The sequence below is a fragment of the Falco peregrinus genome, chromosome 7 (genome assembly GCF_023634155.1).
Source record: "Falco peregrinus isolate bFalPer1 chromosome 7, bFalPer1.pri, whole genome shotgun sequence".
In the NCBI taxonomy this organism is placed as follows: Eukaryota; Metazoa; Chordata; class Aves; order Falconiformes; family Falconidae; genus Falco; species Falco peregrinus.
The window spans coordinates 18,728,893-18,749,198 of NC_073727.1; the positions used below are offsets into that span (position 1 = coordinate 18,728,893).

Below are 20,306 nucleotides of genomic sequence, written 5' to 3' on the forward strand. Positions count from 1 at the left end.
CACTAACCCATGGCCCTGAGTGCCACATCTACACGGTGCTTCCCCCCCTCCCTGGGCAGCCTGTCCCAGTGCTGGACACCCTTTCGGTGAAGAAATGTTTCCCAGTCTCCAACCTAAACCTGCCCTGGTGCAACCTGAGGCCGTTCCCCCTTGTCCTGTCGCTTGTGACCTGGGAGCAGAGACCGACCCCCCTGGCTGCAGCCCCCTCCCAGGCAGCTGTAGGGAGCGATCAGGTCCCCCCCTGAGCCCCCTCCTCTCCAGGCTGACCCCCCAGCCCCCCCATCAGACTGGTGCCCCAGCCCCTGCCCTGCTCTGGACATGCTCCGGCCCCCCAAGCTCTGTCTGGGAGTGAGGGGCCAGAAGGGACCCCAGGGCTCAAGGTGCAGCCTCACCAGTGCCAAGTACAGGGGACAATTACTTCCCTGGCCCTGCTGGCCGCACTATCGCTGACACAAGCCAGGACGCCATTGGCCTTCTCAGCCACCTGGGCTCACTGCCGGCTCATATTCAAGCCAACTGTTGACCAAATCCCACCACCTTTTTTGTGGGAGAAGCCCCAGTTCCTATATGATTGTTCTCAGGCACTTAACAAATCAATCACCCTTGCATCTTTGCTGCCACATGGACCTCCATCCCCTACCTCCCCTAAGACAGCAGACCAAAGGACTTCGCTAGCACACTGTCCTTCAAACATGGACATGCTGCCCCCAGGCTTATCTCTAGCCAGCCTGGGTTTATCCCTTTCCCCCTTCAAATCTAGTTTAAAGCTCTTTCCATGAGCCCTGCTAACTCCTGTGCAAAGATCCTTTCCCCGCTTTGAGATGGGTGTACCCCATCTGTTGTCAGCAGGTCTGGTGTCATGTAGACCAACCCATGATCAAAAGACACAAAATTCTGCCAGTGACACCAGGCTCAGAGCCAGGTATAGATCTGCTGGGTCTTCCTGTTTCTTCCCTCATCACTCCCTGCAACTAGAAGGGCAAAGGAGAACACTGCTTGTGCTCCTGATCCCTTGTCCCGTTGTCCCATGGCCCTGAAGTCTCTTGATTGCCCTCAGACTTCTTGTTGCAACTTCGTTCCTGCCCACCTGAAAAAAATGACTCCTGGATAATAACCTTAGGGCCATAGGGTGGGAAGCTTTCTCTTCACATTTTTAATCTGTGCTCCAGGGAAGCAGCAGACTTCCCTAAGAAGGGGGTCCAGTGTGCACACTGGGTTTTCTGTTCCCTTCAGAAGGGAGTCTCGCTCCTGTGGAGACTCCTTCCTATGGAGACTCCTTCCTATGGAGACTCCTTCCTATGGAAGCAGTTTTGACACAGGGTGTAGGCCAGCTGGACCTCAGTGACACCTCCAGGCTAGAAGAGCCATCATCCTCATCACTGTCCAGTTCCACTGGTACCTATTACGCAAAGGCACCTGGGAAGGTGGGGTGGTCACGGAGACGTGCCTGCTGCGCTGCGGAGGAACTTGTTGCCATTCATCCTATCCCTTAAGTCACCATGTTCAGCCAAGAGGAGAGAGGACAGGGAAACAACCCTGTGCACCGTGCTGGAGCACTCTGCTGCTGATCGTGCTGGAGCCACGAGCCTTGGCGAGCCTCTCCAAGGACAACTGCCAGCAAAGAGGAACTCACATCTCTGCTTGACCAGGCACCTCTGCCACCCTGGCCTCTCCCACCCAGGCTGCAAAGGCCTCGGGAAAAATGCATCAGGGCTGTTTGCTTGGGGACCAAGCCTGGATCTGGTGAAACATGGATAGCATTTCATGGGGCAAGAGTGAAGGAAAAGGGCTCAGCAAGTCCACAGTGGAGAGAGAGGCCAGCTAAGATGTGCAGGAGACAGAAGCAGGTCTTGCTGTGTCCTGCTGCATAGCTCTGGTGCCACCAACCCCACTCCAGGGCATCTCTGGGGAAGACCCAATAAAAGAGAGCCACAGGCTTAGAGGATTAAAAAAAAACCAACCAAAACATCAGCCTTCAGCAAGGAAAGGGACTTTCCCTGGAGCACAGCCTTGGTCAGTGTGGCAGAACCAAACAAGAGCCTGGGCACCTCGAGAGGCCCATGGTGCCCTGGGTCTGTCATTCCCCCGTCCAACCAGAAAGGGGGGGGATAGGAGAGGAGGCACAGAAACCACCTTGCACTGGGGTTCCCTGAGTGTTTCTCCCAGTGAAGCTGTGCCAGCAGGAAAGGAGTTTCTCTCCATTCTCTCCATCATCATCATCCATCACACAAATGCATGTGCTCCATTTGGGACATGCACATCTATCACGGTGCTGCTCCCACCAAGGCACCCTCCCCTTCCCAAGGGCAGGGATTGCTCCTCTGCTCTGGTTCCCTGGGACCTGCAGCTGGAGCTGAGCATCCAACTCTGGCCAGGCACCTTTGCCTGTGTGGAGCCAAATTGCTGAGCTTTTTCCTGAGCTGAGCAATCTAAACTCTCCTGTCCCGCCACAGAATCTCTCCAGGTTTCTACCACCAGGCTCAAAGCTCCCCCCAGACCAAGCTGCATGTGGAGCCCCTACTCACCATCCTCGCAGAGGTTCAGTTTGGAGAGGTTCCTTCCCTCGAAGGGCTCCTCAAAGATGGAGCCATTCTCTCTCTCATTGAAGGTGTGAAGGTACATGGCCTTGTTCTCCATTGTCCTGCCACTGGTGGAGCAGAACAGATATGTGAGATGGTGCTTGGCAGCTTGGTATAGCCTGACATGGCAGGGGCCTGATCCTGGCTAATCCAAGTACCCTGCATGGCTCTGGCCCCATGGGTCAATACAACATGGTGTGGGCTGGGGCTGGTGACATGGACCTCTGCCCTCACTTGGCAAAGCTAACCACCAAGTATCCTGACTTGACCATGGTCCCGTCTGGGCTTGGCAGTGCCCAAAACAAGAGCTAGACCACCCCAGTGAAGGCAGGGAGAAGCTGATGGGCAAGCTCAGCAGGACCACAGGTCCTGCCCATGTCCTTGCAGCTCTGTGAAATGCTCACCACCAACACAGGAGCCCCTCTTTGGCCAAGGGGTCAACCACCCACCTGTGCTTGACCACATGCCCTACAGATGTCCAGCCTTGGTGTCCACTCTGGGTGTGCCCTGGATGTCTGCCCCTCCCCCAGGGCTGGGGATATGGGGGCCCAGTGTATGCATGCAAGCCTCCCAGGACCTTTTTCAGCTCTAGGGCTTGGGGTAGCCCTTCACCCACACCTCCTCTAGATATCCCAGCACCCTGACCGTGAGCCAAGCCTGTGCTCCCCACAGGCCTGATCCTGCTGTCACTTCTTGAGTTGGGCTGGTCCCAGGGACAGGTCCATGCCCACAGTGAGGACTGTTGGCACTGGGAGGGTTGTGTCTCTGCTGCCACAAACGTTTCATCACAGCACCCAGCCTAGCAGGGGGGAATCAGCCCTCACCTGGGCTCTGGTGTGGCAGGAGTCAAAACCACCTGCTAAGTGGGACCTGCTGAGCACTCCCAAACTCATTCCCTGCACTGCTGTGTCTTCCCCAGCCACCCCCCACTGTCAGCATATGGGTGCTGTGCTCCATGGAGACCCCCAGCTTCTGCCACTCCACCGGCAGCTAAAACCAGTCCCGCTGGCAGCAGGCTGGGCAGGGACTGCCCTGGCCGGGAGCAGCATCCCGGGCCCTTGGTCCCACTCCCGCGGGGGAGACATCACCCGTGTAACCCCGTGGGGAGGGGGTCGTACAGCACCCCGGAGTCGCTCCCTGCTCCTGTATCCCAGGGCCAGGGCGCGGCGGCAGCACCCAGGGGTGGCGGCTCACCACGCAGGGATGCTCGGGGAGACACCAGCGCCTCCACACACACCCCCACGCGTGTAGGGGGACCCATCCTCACACTCACCCCTCTCCCTTCTCCCGGAGCTGCGTGTCCCTCGTTCCTCCCGCCCCGGTGCCACTCACCTCCTGGACGGACCCACGCGGGACCGAGTTTCCCGTGGCTCCCTCGCGCTCAGTCCCCCGGCTGCGCCATGGTGGCCGGGACAGGGAGGCGAGGAGAGCAAGGGGACCCCCCGACCTCACCGCCAGCTCCCCACGGACGCAGAGGGGCGGCCGCCGCTCCCTGCCAGCCTCCCATGGGTGGGGGGTGTCCCCGGGGTGGGCGATGTGCGGGGCCGGCGGGGCGGCTGCGGAGCCGACAGGCTGTGAGCGAAGACCGCTCGGCCGGGAGAGTTTTGTAGGCGGGGAACGGGAGGGGGGCCGGCTCCCCACGCCCCCCCCCACCCTCCGGGGCCGCCCCCGCCGTCCATTCGCCGGCCTCGGGCCGCCCCGGCAGCGGGGAGCCGGGCTAGGGGAGGGGTGGCCGGGGCAGGAGCATCCCCCGGAGTCAGAGCAGGAGCATCCGCTGGGAGGATCTGGCAGGGGGAGGGGGGGCCGGGGCAGGAGCATCCTCCAGGTTCGCTTGGCCTGTGGTCTGGGGATTCCCCCTAGAAGTCCTGCCCCTGGGGCAGGAGGTGGGTGCGTGAGGTGGTCCGTGTCCCAGCTCCAGCGGGTGTCCACACCTTTCGCTCTCCGCTCGCGTGCCCAGCTCAGCCCACAACGGGCAGGAGCAACTGCGGCCCCCGGAGAGGGGAAAGGTGCTTGTCCACCCTGCACCCACGGGGAAACTGAGGCACGGAGGACCAGAGATAAGCTGAGGTGACCCCAGACCCCCAGACCAGCGCTGCTCTCAGCCTCGGTGTGGGCTGTGCAGAGCAGTGCAAGATGCACACACCAGGGTCAGTCTCTGGGATGGGGCAAGGTGGGGAGGAAGCTTAAAGGTGCTGCTGCAAGTCCTTTGCTGCCTGTGGGGTGCTGCCTGCTCCCTGCTGCAGCTTGCAGCTGCCCCAGGCCATTTGGGCCCCTAGCCTGGTCCCCTGGACCCCCTGTCCCCACCCCATCCCTGGTCCTGGAGCAGAGCAAAGCACCCTCCAACATCTCTACAGGGTTGGGGGTGGGGGTGGCTAGCTTGGCCCAGTGGCACAATCAGGAGGGTGACTGCTGTCCCTTTGGGGTGGCTGTGCATGGGTGTACTGCTCCTTGTCTGGGAACACTGCCAGAGCGAGCACTGGGTAGACTGGGATGGTGGGTCACTGCTGGCTGCTGGCTGGCTCACCATCCATAGGGATGATGGGGCCAGGCAGAGGCGTGCCTGGAGAGCTGAGCATGCTGCATCACAGGCTGAGCCACTCGGCCCCCCCAGGTGCCATCAGACAGGCCATGACAACACACCTTTTTGGAAGCCATAAACCTACTGGGACCAAGACCTAGACTTGGAAAAAGGATGACAAGACCTAGGGGGAGAAGGGCAAGCGCTCCTTGCCCAGGGGCATCTCCAGCCATGGTGTCATCCTGAGGACACACATTGCCTCTTCCATCAGGAGGAAAGATCTCCAGGGGTGCAGCCAGGTGGCTGCAGGTCTCCTCCTACCGCAGTGCAATGTGAATCCGTGGCAGCTGTCTCCCACAGCCACCCCTGACCAAGGCTTCTCCTTGGGACACCTACCAAAGGACACCCTGAAAGTCTGGGACAAGGAAAGACAACGCACTGCAGGTCTGAACAGCTTGGGGTAGGGCTCTGACTGCTGAGCTGCCTTTCCTCTAAGAAAGGCCAAAAACATCATCAAAGCGTGCTCCATCCAGACCTGGCCAAACATCTGCAACACTTACCCCAGTGAAACCAAAGCTGCAGCAAATAAAGACAATTACTGCAGAGTACTCCCAAGGTCTCATCTTAATACAAAACACCTGACCAAGCAGCCTGGTTACTTCTTTCACACTAAAAAAAAAATAGTACCAGTCACGTGTAATCCAAAGAGGTTAATATTTTATGAGATTTCCGGTAATTTCCAGCAGAATTGCACTTTTGCATCTTTACAGCCTTCTCTGTTTATACACCACACAATAAATTTGTCATGGAAGGTCCTGGGTTTGATTCAGGTGTAGGTGAGTCTCAATCTGCTGGCTTCTTGGAAAACTGAAATACATGAGGAAAAAAGGGATTTACCTTTACAAAAAGAGTGTAAAACTATGCACAAGCTACAACTAACTTTTAGTATAAGAGCAATTAAACTCATACACCTCATCTACTATTCTATTCCCTAAAAGATTTTCAACAAAGCAGTTGAGGCACCTCCAGTGCTCATCAAGCAAGGCCAGCAATGGGGAAAAGCCCCTTCATGAGGGGTTGGCAGATGTGACACGGGACCAACAAGAGATTCACACCCTCCTGGGTCCTTACAAGCCTGCATTTAACCTACCGAATCTAATCTATAATACCTCTAAAATTCCCACTCACGTGATGGTCAACATAGAAGAGCAATGAACTGATCAGTTAAAAGCAATTAAGGATAAAAACCAAAAAAACCCCAAATCTGATGAAAAAGAAGAAAAGAAAGACTCTACTTGCAGATCTTTTTGGTCACTCCAGCTGTCACAGGGATTTCAGCAAAGCCCGGATTTCTTGGCACGCCTTCTGGAAAACTGCAAGGAGAAGAGCTAAATGAAACAGATTTAGGTTTTGGACTCTTTTTTCTGTAGAAGGGGAAGAAAATCATAATGTGTCCGGTAGAAATGCATGAGAACATGCAAGTACGCTCAGCGGTCATGGACTTCAGTTGTTTATTTAGGAATATATGGTGTGAAAAGACACACAGAGAGCACCCCAAGTCTGTCTCCAAACACTTTTCCATCCACCACATTTACACCAGAGAGGAGAAGTTGGACCATACCTGGCCACGTCCCAACCAGCTGGTCCCATGGACAAAAGGTGAGGCTGAGCATGTTGGAATAATCCTTCTCCAGCATGTTGGTGAGATGTTTCTGCTATCACAGAGGATGACAGCGTCAGACATCAGATGAAAGAGCCATTAAGCTCCAGGAACTCCCAATTTGCACTACTACCTGCTGGGATCACCATGGTTGTAACATTAGTGATGGCAGCTTTGACCTGGCCATACCCAAGAAACCTGCTGGGAAAGCATCAAAACTGATCTTCCATACGCAAAGCAGATGAGTTTATTAGGTGAGTCCGCATCCCACCCGGGTGGGACCGGGTGTCCATCACTGGATCTCTGGCCAGTATAAAGGAACTTCCCTCAAATAACTGTGATGAGTCTTGGCCTGTGTGATCACGGCCTGAATCCATCAGGTTTCAACATGCAAGAATGGTCTGAATGGTCAGAGATGAGGTGGAAGAGCTCATGTGAGGTCAGAAATCAGGAAAGGAAGGAACCAAGCTGGGAAATTACTACCTAGAAAACCATAATTTTGCTTGCTACATAAGAAGATGGCAAAGCTGGTTTTGGGGGCAACCAGGGAATTGAATCCAACCAAAAATCAGCAGAAGCTGATCAAGAGCTGATTTTGTCATCGAAATTTCCAGACGATCACATTTATGACATTGCAGAGCAATCTGCTTCTTGCACAACCACTCTGTCGTCTTACTAGCTGCACCCCACATGGTCCATAACAGCGTTAAAAGCACTCTGCAGTGACCACCAGTCCAGCCATTAATTTGTCTATCACACTTTCTGGTTTGCCAACAGCAAGTTTCGAAGCATCACTCACCATCAGACCCTGGAACTGGCTCTTCATCTTCTCCTTTGCTTTTTCAAACATCTCCCTCCCACCTTCCACCTCAATGTCATGTTCCAGATGAGTTTTTATCCGCTCACATGTCTCCTTCCCACTTATCTGAGCAGCCCCTCTTGCAAGGATAGGAAACACCAACACGCTGTTGTTGATCCTAAAGCCACGCTGCCTGGGAACCAGCCAGTGGCAGATTTCCACCTCCCAATCCCCCTCTTCCCAACCTACTTTTGCCAACCTAAAAAAGTTCCTTTATTCAACAGCAAAATCTTCAAGTAACTTCTTCCAGTTCCCCTCCAGCTTTTCCCAGTAGCTTTTGACAAGGTCTCTGCTCCCCTACCCCACATGCTGCTTTCTCCATCCCAGGGATGAAGACCTTCCAGTTGACCCACAAGAGAAGCATGATGCGTTTATGTGCTTTGACAGTCAAGGGATGGGACAACAGTATCAACAACACAAGGGATTTATGCAGTAGGTTTTGGAACTCAAACATTTTCCCTGGAAATAAGATCGTGAGCCACTGAGGACATCGCCCAAGGGCACACATTTACACGTCCTCTTTCAGCCAGTGCAACTAAAGGCTTCTGTACCTAGACTCCACGCAAGAGCTGGGAAAACACATCCCAGGGCCAGACAGCAAACTCACAGGGGCAGACGCAGAATTAGATGGAGAACCAGTCTTACCTTCACAGCAATAAGGTGCCTTGGATGGACAACACAAGGGACTCGTAGGTACTCTTCTTCAAAAGAATTTATCTTTCAAGGGCTTTCGTGATGATCTCTGTCTGCAGGAATTGACGTCAAGTGATGCCAGCATCTCTCCAAAGCCTCGTTTGCCAGCAGTACCCAAACAAACACTTCCGAGCCCAGGAGGAGGCAGAGCACACCAGGTGGTTACGTGGAGTAGAGATGTTAAATTGAGGGATATTGGGCTGCATCTGCCCTGCTAAAGACATTCATGAGAACAGTGGTCTCTGACCAACGGGCCAGATGGTGGACAGGGATTCAGAATGCTCCCTCCGCACCCTGTCGAGGCACACTGGTGGTGTCTCCATGGCCAACGGGCAGAAATTTGTGTGTACAAGTGTGATTTTTCCAGTTCCAAGTGCCCATAATATCAACGAACCTGTCTTCAAGCTGGCTTGAGCGGTGTTCTAATAGCATGGCCTCCAAGGCATGTATTGCACAGACTTTTAAGACTGAGTTTACGTCCTGGGCTGGACATACCCAGCCACGCTACCAGGAGCTCCTTGCAGTGCAGGGTATTGTTATTAGCTTTCAAGTTTAGGACCAGCTCCATCATGCTCTTGTCACCTGAGGTTCCCATTTACTTTCCATTACCTTCTAGCAGGGTGTCTTGCAAATCATCTAGTGTTGCCCCAAGGATGAAGCAGGAGCTGACTGACTGTGGCTTAGCATTAAACACAGTTCTGCTGTACCCAATCCTCAATAATAGCTGCCAGTCATTAGAGGTCCCTCCTAAAAGACCGTCAGATAGATGATGGTCTTCCCCCAGCTTGCTGACTCTCCAGGAGTCATTGTTTTCCCAGGGACAGAAGGATTGAGAGGACAGCCAGGGTAGGGGAGCAGGGGATAGCACAGGTAGGGGATGCTGCTGATGTTGCCTGTAGATTGATCCTGTCCCCAGGCCAGCCCAGATTTAATTGTTGCTGTTTTATTCTCTGGCAACTAAGGCAAGTTTATCAGAAGACACAAGATCAATTCACTTTCTTTTTTTTTTCTTTGGGTAGTGGTAGATAGGATGATAGTAATTTTTTTTCTTATTCTGTCTGAACTCCTGTAAAACACAGAGCATAAAAGGATGGAGTTGCAAACACCACCATGATTTATATATATTGCACCGCTAATGCGGTACATCAGTCCTGGTTTTCCAGGCAAACAAGGGCTGGGGGCTGTTGGCTGCAGGAAGATTAGAAGCAATGAGGGCAGAGATGAGCACGTTGCTGAGACATGTAAGTCAATTAGAAGCTTTGCCTAAGTAAATGAGTAATGGTGAGATACTTTTAGTTTGCTCAGTGGCTGAACAAAGTCATGCCATTATAGGTTTCTTGGGGAAGAAGAAAGACCTGACTGCTTCCTACACCAGGCTGCCTGCAGCTGAGTTTCCAAGGTTAAATTAGTGTGGGTATTTGAGAGGAAAGCACGCAAGTTTAGATGGCAGTAAACATTTCACCATGCATGTGTATCACTGAGGGAATGAAGACAAGATGTACTAGGATACAAAAAGTTCTTTAGAATTGTTTTATCAAGGATGAAAGTTGGATCATCTTGTCCTGCCAAGCCAAAAGCATGGCTTATGAGATTTTGCTTCTTTGTGTTTATTTGGCTTTAGTAAGACAATTAGCTCATGTGTTACTTTGCTTCTAAAGAATGAGTGGTGGCTTAAAAAAATTCAAAACTCCTGGTGGCGATTTCTGTTTAACTAGTCAGAAAAATCAAACAAGAAAAAAACTCTATTGGCCAGTTCTGAGACCCCCAACATAAGAAGGCCATGGAGCTGCTGGAGCGGGGCCAGAGCAGGCCAGGGAGATGCTCAGAGGCTGGAGCAGCTCTGCTGTGGGGACAGGCTGGGAGAGCTGGGGTGGCTCAGCCTGGGGAGGAGAAGGCTGCGGGGAGACCTTAGAGCACCTGCCAGTGCCTAAAGGGGCTGGCAAGAAAGCTGGGGAGGGGCTTTGGGCAAGGGCAGGTGGCGATGGCACACGGGGGAATGGCTTTACATGAGAGAGGGGAGATGGAGATGAGAGATGAGGCAGAAATTCTTCCCTGTGAGGGCGGCGAGGCGCTGGCCCAGGCTGCCCAGAGCAGCTGTGGGTGCCCCATCCCTGGCAGTGCTCAAGGCCAGGCTGGACGGGGCTGGGGGCAGCCTGGGCTGGGGGGAGGTGCTGCACACGGAGGGGGGTGGGACTGGGTGGTCTTTAAGGTCCCTTCCAACTAAACCATTCTGTGATTCTATGATTCTACAATTCTGCTGCTCTTTGATACATCCCATTGTGATCATTTTGTTCCTGGATTTCCAGGTCATTCCTACTTGTCTCAACATAAGGAAAGGACAGTCAGAAACACTCTGCCTCTCCTTTGTCAACCCCGTAGCCTCCTTTGGCCACTAGCAGCCTGTGTGAGCATAATGTAAAGAACTCTGCAGGATATTGCATCCTATCCTAAAACAGGTGGGCCTAAAACTACCTCCTGTACGGCCTCTCTGTTCACCAGCTGTAGGAGAAACCCAAACCACAAGCTCAGCTCAGATGCTAGGTCTCCCATGCTTTGCCCCATGCCCCCAGACAATGCCTCAGCAAGAAAGCTAAGCATCCATCCCAGACAAAACCCGGGCACAGCAGAGCTCTCAGAGGAAAATGGCAGAAAAACATCATCCCGGGACTGCAATACTGTTGCGCTCTTTCCAGGAGTGCTGCTGAAGAGCAAGTCCTGGAATAACTTGCTGACGGTTGAGAGGACATCAGGCTCTGGCCCATGGCATGACCTTGTTGACCACCATCTTTGTTCAGTGCACTTCCCAAGACCTGGCTAATCCTGCTGGCATGTAACCATGGAGCAACTTGGGCAGGTCCCTGACCACCTGCCTTAGGCACAGCATCAATAGCATCCTGGGCTGCGTCAAAAGAAGTGTGATCGGCAGGTTGAGGGAGGGGACTCTGCCTCTCTACTCTGCTCTGGTGAGACCCCCCCCTGCGGCGCTGTGTCCAGCTCTGGGGTCCTCAGCACAGGAAACACATGAACCTATTGGAGCAGGGCCAGAGGAGGCCACAAAAATGATCAGAGGGATGGAATGATGTTCCTCATAACGGCATGCTGGTTTGGAACAAAATCCTGTATTTCTGTTACTTTCCTACCACTAATGGAAAGCAAAAGCCAGCTGTCTGGAGCAGAAAGGAGACAGCTATCACTTTCCCTGGTCTTCCCTTGAGTTGTCCCAAACAGACCAAGGTTCAGCATTGCTCAGCAAAGCTCAATGCACAAAGGTGCTGAAGAGCCCAATGCAAATCGGGTCAAAGGCAGACTTGAAGGAGGGGTGCAAGAAGAAGTCATAGAACCGTTGAATGGTTTGGGTTGGAAGGGACCTTAAAGACCACCCAGTCCCACCCCCCACCACGGGCAAGGACCCCTCCCAGCAGCCCAGGCTGCCCGCCGTCCAGCCTGGCCTTGAGCACTGCCAGGGATGGGGCACCCACAGCCGATCTGGGCAGCCTGGGCCAGCGCCTCGCCGCCCCCAGCATAAAAAAATTTCTTCATTCTATCTGGTCTGAATGCAGACCACTGCAGCAGATGCAAATACTGGGGGAGTTTTCTCCTTGCTAGGTGCATTAATTCCATCACCAACACCTCCCAAAAGAGCTATTCCTGCAGGATGGCCTCTGATCTCAACATCCTTACTCTTCCCTCATTTCCCTGCTCCAAACCCTGGCCAGCCCATTCCAAAGTGGGAGAAGCTCCCAGGGAGCTCTGCAGGAGATGGCACACAGCTCTCCACTCACTCCTGGCCTCTGTCCCAGCAGACCCTGTTGGACTTCCCTCTGCTTTGCTGCAAGCTATAATCCCTCCTCTGACATTTCCATGGGATGCCAAGAAGGACAGCTAATTTTCCTTACGGCAGGAAGTTGTCAGAAAGCCAGATCTGCTTTATGCACCCCTCTGGAGCAATCCAAGTAGGCAGTTCCTGATTTTATTTTACTCTCTGGAAACAAGCCTCCGCCAAACCCTCCAAGCAGAGCTGAACCTTGGAGCTCAATCTGTATTATTTGCAAAGTTTGCGTTATTTCTACTCAGCGCAGTTTGGTAGGGAAGATACCCAGGGCCAAGGGTCTCTTTTCTCAGGGAGCAATCAGAATGAGTTGCTGCAGGCATAAAGGACCTGTATGGGATGCTCTGGTCCCTCAGACAGTGCCAAGATCACTCCATCAGGATCTGGGGACCTGATTCTCCATAGAAATGGCCAGCTCTGCATGCTGCTGCAGCATTCTTGTCTCTCTTCCCTTGCTACAGGCAGGGCTATGATCCCTCTCCAAAACGTGCCATTTTGGGCATGTCCCTGGCCTACCCCAGTGCTGAGATGCGCTCATGCATTCTCATACTCACTGTTTTTAAGAGACCCTTGTTTCTCTTGCAGCGTCCTCAGGCACTTTCAGGGTGTTTCAGCTGCCTTTTCACCTTCTGCACTTTTTCATGTTGAAAGGACATTCTTATTGTCACAATCTCACTGGGCGTGAATAGAGTTACAAAGCCTCATAGTAAATAATCTAAGCTTTTATCACTGATGCTGGGAGAAATCTGTCTCTGAAGCCTGAAATGAAGGTGTATAGGGATGAAAGTCAAATCACCCAGGCTGGGACATCTGAGTTCATTACCCTCATAATCCCTGGAGGTAAGGCCGAGGTGGTGGCTCACCTGACCTGGGATAGATGTCTACTTCAGGGCAGGGAGCTGCCCAAACTCAGCTGCCCATTCTCACCAGAACTGGAAGGGGCATTCCAGAAGCTGGGGATGGCCAGCACAACTCTTCACACCCAAAATGCATGGGTGTTGAAATCCCTCCACTTTGAAATTCTTTTCCTAGCCAGTTTTCTCTAATCAGCCTTGACACAGACCTGAATTCAAGTCTCCAAAATCCCTGAGGACAGCCTTTGCCCAAGGGGAGAGATTACAGCCACCCATGGATCAGCCCCAAAGTCCCCTTAGCCGGGCAAATTGCTCCTGGCTGTGGTTTTTGTGGGACGTTTAAGGCAAGAGCAGAAAGAGCAGAGCAGGATTGGCATGATGGACATGCTACCACAAGGGTAGCTCCCTAAAATGAATGGTATACTTGGGTGAAGAAACTATTGTGCAGGCATCCCATCTCCGCTCTTGCTATGGTGATTGCATGCTTTGTCCCCAAGCAAAGTGAAGAAATTCTAAAAAGCCAATTCCTCTGTTAGGAAATGAGGTTTAAAAGATCCTGTGACTTCTCATGTCTTGGCATCTAGCTAAAATTGGAAAGCTTTATCCTCCTGAAATCTGCAAGTGAGTGAAAGTGTAATAATTTGGCGTGAGCTGGTGCAGTGGACGGGGTGGAGGGCAGCAGAAGCCTGGGGAAGGTCCCCTCCCATGCTTGCAGAAGCAGAGCATGTGGTGGCAAGGTTGCCCCCTCTCCTTGAGCTTCTGCAGTTTCAATCTCTCAGCCCCAGGTCAGCCCTGGTTTTCCACAACAGACTGTGCTCAGAGGAGTGGTGGTAAGACCTCACAGTGGTCTGTATTTCAAGAACCACTTAAGGGAGAAAAAGAAGATAATTAAGACATTTTCCAGCTGAGGTCACTTGTGTCATCACTCAGGCACAGGAGCATGACTGGTGCTCACCACTCACCCCTTTGATGGTTGGTCCTGGCATGGGACAGCTTTGTTAGTCCAGGAAACTTCCAGCACAGCTGCCCCAGGGTGCTGGATCAGCAGAAGGGCAGGGGACTTGATTTATACCCTACGAAAGTCTAGAGGATGATAAACATATACAAGATGCAGGGATGAAAAGCCAGGAGGCTTGCTCCTTGATGTGGACCAGCCAGGAGGTGAGTGTGCTCAGCTGGGGTCCAGAAGACCCACGGCCAAGCACATCCACTGCCTCCAAGCTCACCCTGGGAAGCTTGGAGCTTGAACTGCCCCAGCAACTTGGATGCTTGGCTTTTGGCTGAGGTGCAAAGGCAGGGTCAGCCCTGGGAGCTGTTTTCAGTGAGCAGAAAGCCAGGGCTGGTTCCCCACCTGGGAAACATGCAGGAGAGCAAAAACAGCTCCCGGCAGCTCGACCATCACTTGTTCCCACCCTACAGAAGAACCACACCTCAGAAAAAGACATTCATGAGCTCCTTTCTCATTGCAGCGTAGAAAGGGCTCTACTACTAAATTAAACCTGCCCAGGGCTGCTCTTTGGCCAGAGCTCACCCATCCAGCCACGGATGATCTGCTAAACTCTCTCCAAAGCAATCCCAGGGCCAGGGGCATTGGTTGGGACCCCCACGGGCACAGCATCCCACTGTGCCTGAAGGGCCATAACCAGCCTTAGCACTAATTCGTTTGTTTGTGCAGGAGTCACCCTGGATTTCGAACAAGAAACTTGGTGCAGATGCTCGTTTATGATGCTGTAGCAGGTTAATTATCTACAGGCACATGCTTCCCGCAGCACAGCCATCAGGGTTTTAACACCTACCTGCAGTGCATGAGCCAGCTTTACTAGCAAGGCCATTTGTCACAAATTGCATTTTCCCCTCTCTTTGGGCAGGTTTATTGAGCTGCATGAGCCCATAGTCCTCACTTCACCCCAAAGCGTTTACCACCAATCTCCAAGACACAGGTGTGTTCAAGCAGGAAAGAAGCTGCCACTGGCTCGAATAAAGTATATGCCTACGGATTTATCCCAGCGTTTTCTTTTTTCCCCGCAAAGAATGACAAGCAGAGTGAGGTTTTGAAACCTTGGCTTCCTGTTACTCTGTTCTTGAAACTGAAAAACCAAAACTGGCTGCAGGAAACCCTCCCCAAGCCATGCCCTGCACCCACTCTTTGGGACTGGCTCAGGTTCTTCTCATCCCTCTTCCTTGGTGCCCCACTTAGACTGCAAAGACCATCCCTGGCTGCAGCAGCAGTAATATCTTTGCACCTGGGAGTTTTGCAGCTCTAAGCCACAGCTGGGAAATCCTGTTGCTCTTCCCTGCTGTACCTCCAAAAGGGGGGTGCAGGACCTGGGGCTGCATGCATGGCACAAAACATCCACCTCAAGCTGGTGCACCGAGGCTGTACCTGGCAGCTTGCTGTTGGGTTGGTCCCACAGGCAAAAGGTGAGGCTGAGCATGTCAGAGAAGTCCTTCTCCATCTTCTTGATTATCTCCACCTGCAGCCATCACATGGCCCAGCATATGAGGAGGGGACAGGGCTCAGAGCCCCTCACCCCTCCAGCCCTACCCTGTTCCTGCCTGCTGGGGCTGAGGAGCTCTCCGATGCAGAGGCAGCAGTTTGAGCTACTCCAAAGCCCAAACCATTATTAATTTGAGGATAGGAGTGATCCAGTTGACAATTATGGGTGACAGCTACTAGTTAAGTTAGATGTTTGTGGGCAGACCCTCGAGTATGGGGCTCAGGCCCACATCAGTTCCTTGAGCTAAGGTGGGTCAACACTGGTGAGCAGCCATAATGAATTAATGACATTAATAATGCTCCTGGGCACCACTGGAGATGTCTCGTGCCACAAAAGCAACGCCAGCAGTAGCCTCCCAGTGTACATGAAAGCCTCGTGATGCCAACGTCTCGCAAGGAGATGCCTTCATCTTACCACACGTATTCACCAGACCCTTTTTTGGGACATTGTCCTCTACCCCTAAACACTACCCATGGCTGTAGAGAGGCTCCCAAGGAACAAGAACGTGCACAACTTACCTTCAGGTCCTGGAAGTACCTTTTCATGCTCGCTTGTGCTGTTTCAAACATTCCCCTTTCCAACTGTCTCTTTATGCCCTTGCTAAGGATGGGTTGCATCCTCTTGTAGGCTTGTACTCCACTTTTCCTGGCAACATCTGTTGGTGAAGCAGTGACTGTCACACTGAGATCCAGACCCAAGATGCTCGTGGGGAGGAGGGGCAGGGGTGTGGGTCGGGAAAGTAAGATGTGGTGCTTTACACTGCTGTACTGGAGGTGGCCCACCTCCAGGACACTTTCCTGCTTAGGCTTGGCTAACTGGCCCAGCAGTCCATTTTCAGAATTAACTAATCGAGTAATGAAGGGATCTTCCTAAAGCAGACATGAGTGACTCCTGGATTCTGGTGTTTTAACTTTTTCATTTTCTGAGTATGCCACCTACTGATGGGAAAGGAAGGCAGTAACGAATTCATGAGCTTATTACTTTACAATGCTAAAGGAGACATGAAGGGTGTCCTTCAAAGACAGACAAACAACAAGGGATTAATTAAAAAAAATAATCCATAGTTTACAAGAAATAGCAAATTAGAGTAAAACAGGCAGCTAATTTTCTGCATTTGAGCATGATGTACTTTGGACTTCAGAATTCTCTCTGAGTTGATCACCAAGTAACGTTTTTGCCCTGTGGATTTCTATCCAACCTTTCAACAAGCAAATTGTTCCAGATGAGGTTCCGGTTCAATATAAGGAAAAATTTCTTCACCGAAAGGGTGTCCAGCACTGGGACAGGCTGCCCAGGGATGTGGCGGAGTCACCATCCTGGGAGATGTTTAAAAAACACGTAGATGTGGCACTTAGGGACACGGATTAGTGGTCATCTTGGAAGTCCTATGATTCTCTGATTCTATGACTGTAAGCCTGGACTCTTCTTCTGAAACTGTATTGGTGTTATTCTGTAGAAATCAGAAGAAACTTCAGTATAAAATGAAGAAAAGATGAGGTGACTTGTCGTACCTTCCTAGCATGGCAGCAGGTCGTTGTGAATGGATACGGTAAGGGAGTGGTAGATTTCTGCTTTCTTTGGGAGGATGACATTTTCAGTCTCCCTGATCATAGAAACATGGAATCGTTTAGATTGGAAAAGATCTTTAAGATCATCAAGTCCAACCATTAACCCAACAGTGCCAAACCCACCAATCCGTGTCCCTGGGTGCCACATCTACACATCTTTCAAATACCTCCAGGGACGGCGACTCAGGTCTTCCCTGAACGTATGCGGAATAATGTGAAATAGTTCTTTAAAAAATAATAAATGAAAAACCTTTGAAGAAAAGTTTGGGTAGCTGATGTTCTCTGTCCCCAGAAATCACTTGGGCCAGAGTCTAAATAGTTCTCTATTAACTTCAAACGCTTGCTACCATCGTTTCCATCATAAAAAAATGTTCTACACCAACAACACAATAACAATAATATCATAAAGATGATCTAAACTACAGTCTGGCATTCATCAGATGACCGGAATGGTTGGTGCCAGTGGACATCACCTCTTGCTCTGACTTAGCATGGAAGATCTCCCTTCCAGCTGAAAATACTCCATTCCATTCCATTCCATTCCATTCCATTCCTGTGGGTATTTCTCGAGCTAGCTCGACAAAATCAGTGAGCAAAAACCGGCCTTGGGAGAGAGACAGTTATGCTTGTTGGAAGGAAGCCATGGGAGCAAGGAGAGAAACTTTAAGATACAGAGTATCATCTACAGGGCTTGTGGCCTTGTAGATGAAGGGAGTTGCTAAGTCGCTGTGTCTGCGATAGAAAAAGAGCCAAGAGTGGAAAATTACTGAGCACAGTTACAGGCTGACATGTCAGCCCCCTGTAAAGGTATGGTATGAAAGGCTTGCTTCGTTTTAATAAAGTGTCTTTGAGGTGTCTTCGAGTATCTTCGTGCCTTTGATCCGCTCCTGGAGTCCATGCATCATACGCCACACATTCCATTCCCTTCCATTCCATTCCCTTCCATTCCATTCCCTTCCATTCCATTCCATTCCATTCCATTCTATCCCATTCCATTCCCTTCTATTCCAATGTCCAACTGGGAAATTTTATGCCTGGATACAAGAACAGGTGCATGGATTCCACACCCTCCTCAACACCACGGTTGCTGAAGCCAAGGTAGAATGTCTCTTTTATCTCGCTTGCGTACCTCTACAGGACCTTTTAACAGAGCTGATCGCTTCAATAGGTGCTACAAAGACTGCTTTCCCCCACCCTCTCTCCTAGTGCTCATTCTTGCTTGCAAAGCCCCTCGTGGGTGTCCTTCCCTCTCCCCTTGCAAGGCAAGTGTACCTCCTGCTGAAGGAGCTTGTCTTTTACCCCAGCCATGGGTATTTCCTCATGGTTTTCTGCAGCTGCTGTGCATGGCATCTTTGAATGGACTTTCAGTTGGGAGCAGGCACCCATCTGGATCCTGTTGAGGTAATAAATTCATCAAGGACAGAGAAAAAGATGATGGATCATCCATCATCTCCCTACCCTGGTGGAGAAGGAAACCAAGGGGAAGCCACAGGAATGCCAGGTGGGACAAAGCACGCAGAGCAGCATGGTTTCCGTGGTCCCAGAAAGGGAAACTTCCTTTAGGTAGTGCAGACTGAGGATGTGGCCTTATTTTTTTTTTTTCTTTGAAAGAGAGTAAATGCTGGACACAATGAGTTGTCCCTTTTTAAAGCCTGAAGATAGAAATGTTACCAGGGTCCATCTTGGCTGGAGGAAGCTCTCCTGGTCCTGCAGCAACGACCTGAGCAGGTCTCCTCTAGGACACAGTGGTTGGGGTGATGTTCATATCCTACTTGAAGTCAATCACAACATGCAATGGGTCCAGGTTTTGGGGTGCTGTGGCATTTCCCTGCTTCCCAAGTCTGCTGGGCGCTGGGCAGTTGGTAGCCACAGGAGACACAATGTTCTTCAGGTTAAGCATGCAACCAGATGAAAATTTGTCTTCATTGTAGCTCTGTTCACTGGTGAGCCACTTCTTTCTCTGTGACTCTTTTCTGTCCCCACCTTTCCATTTCCCATTTGCTATGTGAATCTCAAGCTGTGCAAGAGCAGGGGTATCAGGCAGGTGGAGAGTCTTGGTTGGTACCCAGGCAGACCCACAAGTGTAGGGTGCCTATAGGATGAGTGTGTGGGTGCTGCATGTTTCCAGCTAGCAGTGGACCAGCCGGTAAACTGGGGATGTGGGGATCCAGGCAGGGGTGCTGGGGGGACAGAGGGGCCATGCTGGTGCTTGAAGGACCTGCGAATGTGCACATGTCTGTGAAACCTGAGGGTGTCCTCTGTACATGTGCTCAGCTTTGCTGCTGGTTGACCCTGCAAATGGGAAAGCAGCATCATCCCTCTGCCAGGACAGACACCAGGTCCCTGGGCAATGGGCTGGGCTCCATCAGCTGGGCAGGAGCATCCTGGGCTAGGGCTGCTATAGGAGGTGGTGGCCATGCGTCCGGCATCCCTGGACAGGGAGGAGATGTTAAGAGTGACTATCTGGATGCCCTCTGCATCAGTTGTACTTCAAAGGGTGCAGAATTACAGGACTCCCTCCCAGCAATGTTCACAGTGACAGAGGACATGGCGTGAGATCCCCTTGAACTCATCTAATTTTCTGAGTCTTCGTCCTACCATCCTAATAGACCAACACCAAACTGGGGGTGACCTTAAGTGGGTGGTGGGGTGTTATTGTTTACTGGAAACTGAGCTGTTTGCAGATCAGAAGGTGATGGTCCCAAGGGAAGAAAGTATTGCAAGATCCTCCTGAAGGGGAGAGAGGAGCATAGTCAACATTCTTCACTGCTTTGATTTGAGAAGGACATTACCACTACCTCCTCCAGGGTTACAGCAGGGCTTTTATGAAGTTTTATATTTCTGGCTTCTTCACAGGACTCCACAGCTTAATGTTGAAGTGTCCTTCAGGTCAGCTCCAGTGGTGGGTGCATAATTTAATGCACGACAGTGGGAGAAGACAGAGACTTCCTAGAGACATGGAGGCTGGCAGACCAGACTCCGCAGCAGATGTGACATTTACTTTTAAACAGACAATTCCTTGCAACTGGATAAGGCGAGGTGGTGTGGGGTGTTGGTCTCTGCTCCCAGGTCACAAGTGACAGGACAAGGGGAAACGGCCTCAGGTTGCACCAGGGCAGGTTTAGGTTGGAGACTGGGAAACATTTCTTCACCGAAAGGGTGTCCAGCACTGGGACAGGCTGCCCAGGGAGGGGGGGGAGGCACCGTCGCTGGAGGGAGTTAAAAGACGTGTAGATGTGGTGCTTGGG

The 20,306-nt window shown here is 51.8% G+C and overlaps 1 protein-coding gene across 2 annotated transcripts in view; it reads right to left on the bottom strand.

Moving 5' to 3' along the window:
- Positions 1 to 4,182, bottom strand: part of SCARA5 (scavenger receptor class A member 5) — a 42,559-nt gene extending 38,377 nt beyond the window's left edge. For both annotated transcript variants that reach the window (XM_027785547.2, XM_005236660.3), the window contains exons 1-2: positions 3,912 to 4,182; positions 2,526 to 2,647 (exon numbers count right to left, since the gene is read on the bottom strand). In XM_027785547.2, the coding sequence (XP_027641348.1) occupies positions 2,526 to 2,637 (112 nt within the window). In that variant the 5' untranslated portion in view covers positions 2,638 to 2,647; positions 3,912 to 4,182. The remainder of the gene's footprint in view (positions 1 to 2,525; positions 2,648 to 3,911) is intronic.
- Between the last annotated feature and the right edge of the window lie 16,124 nt (positions 4,183 to 20,306).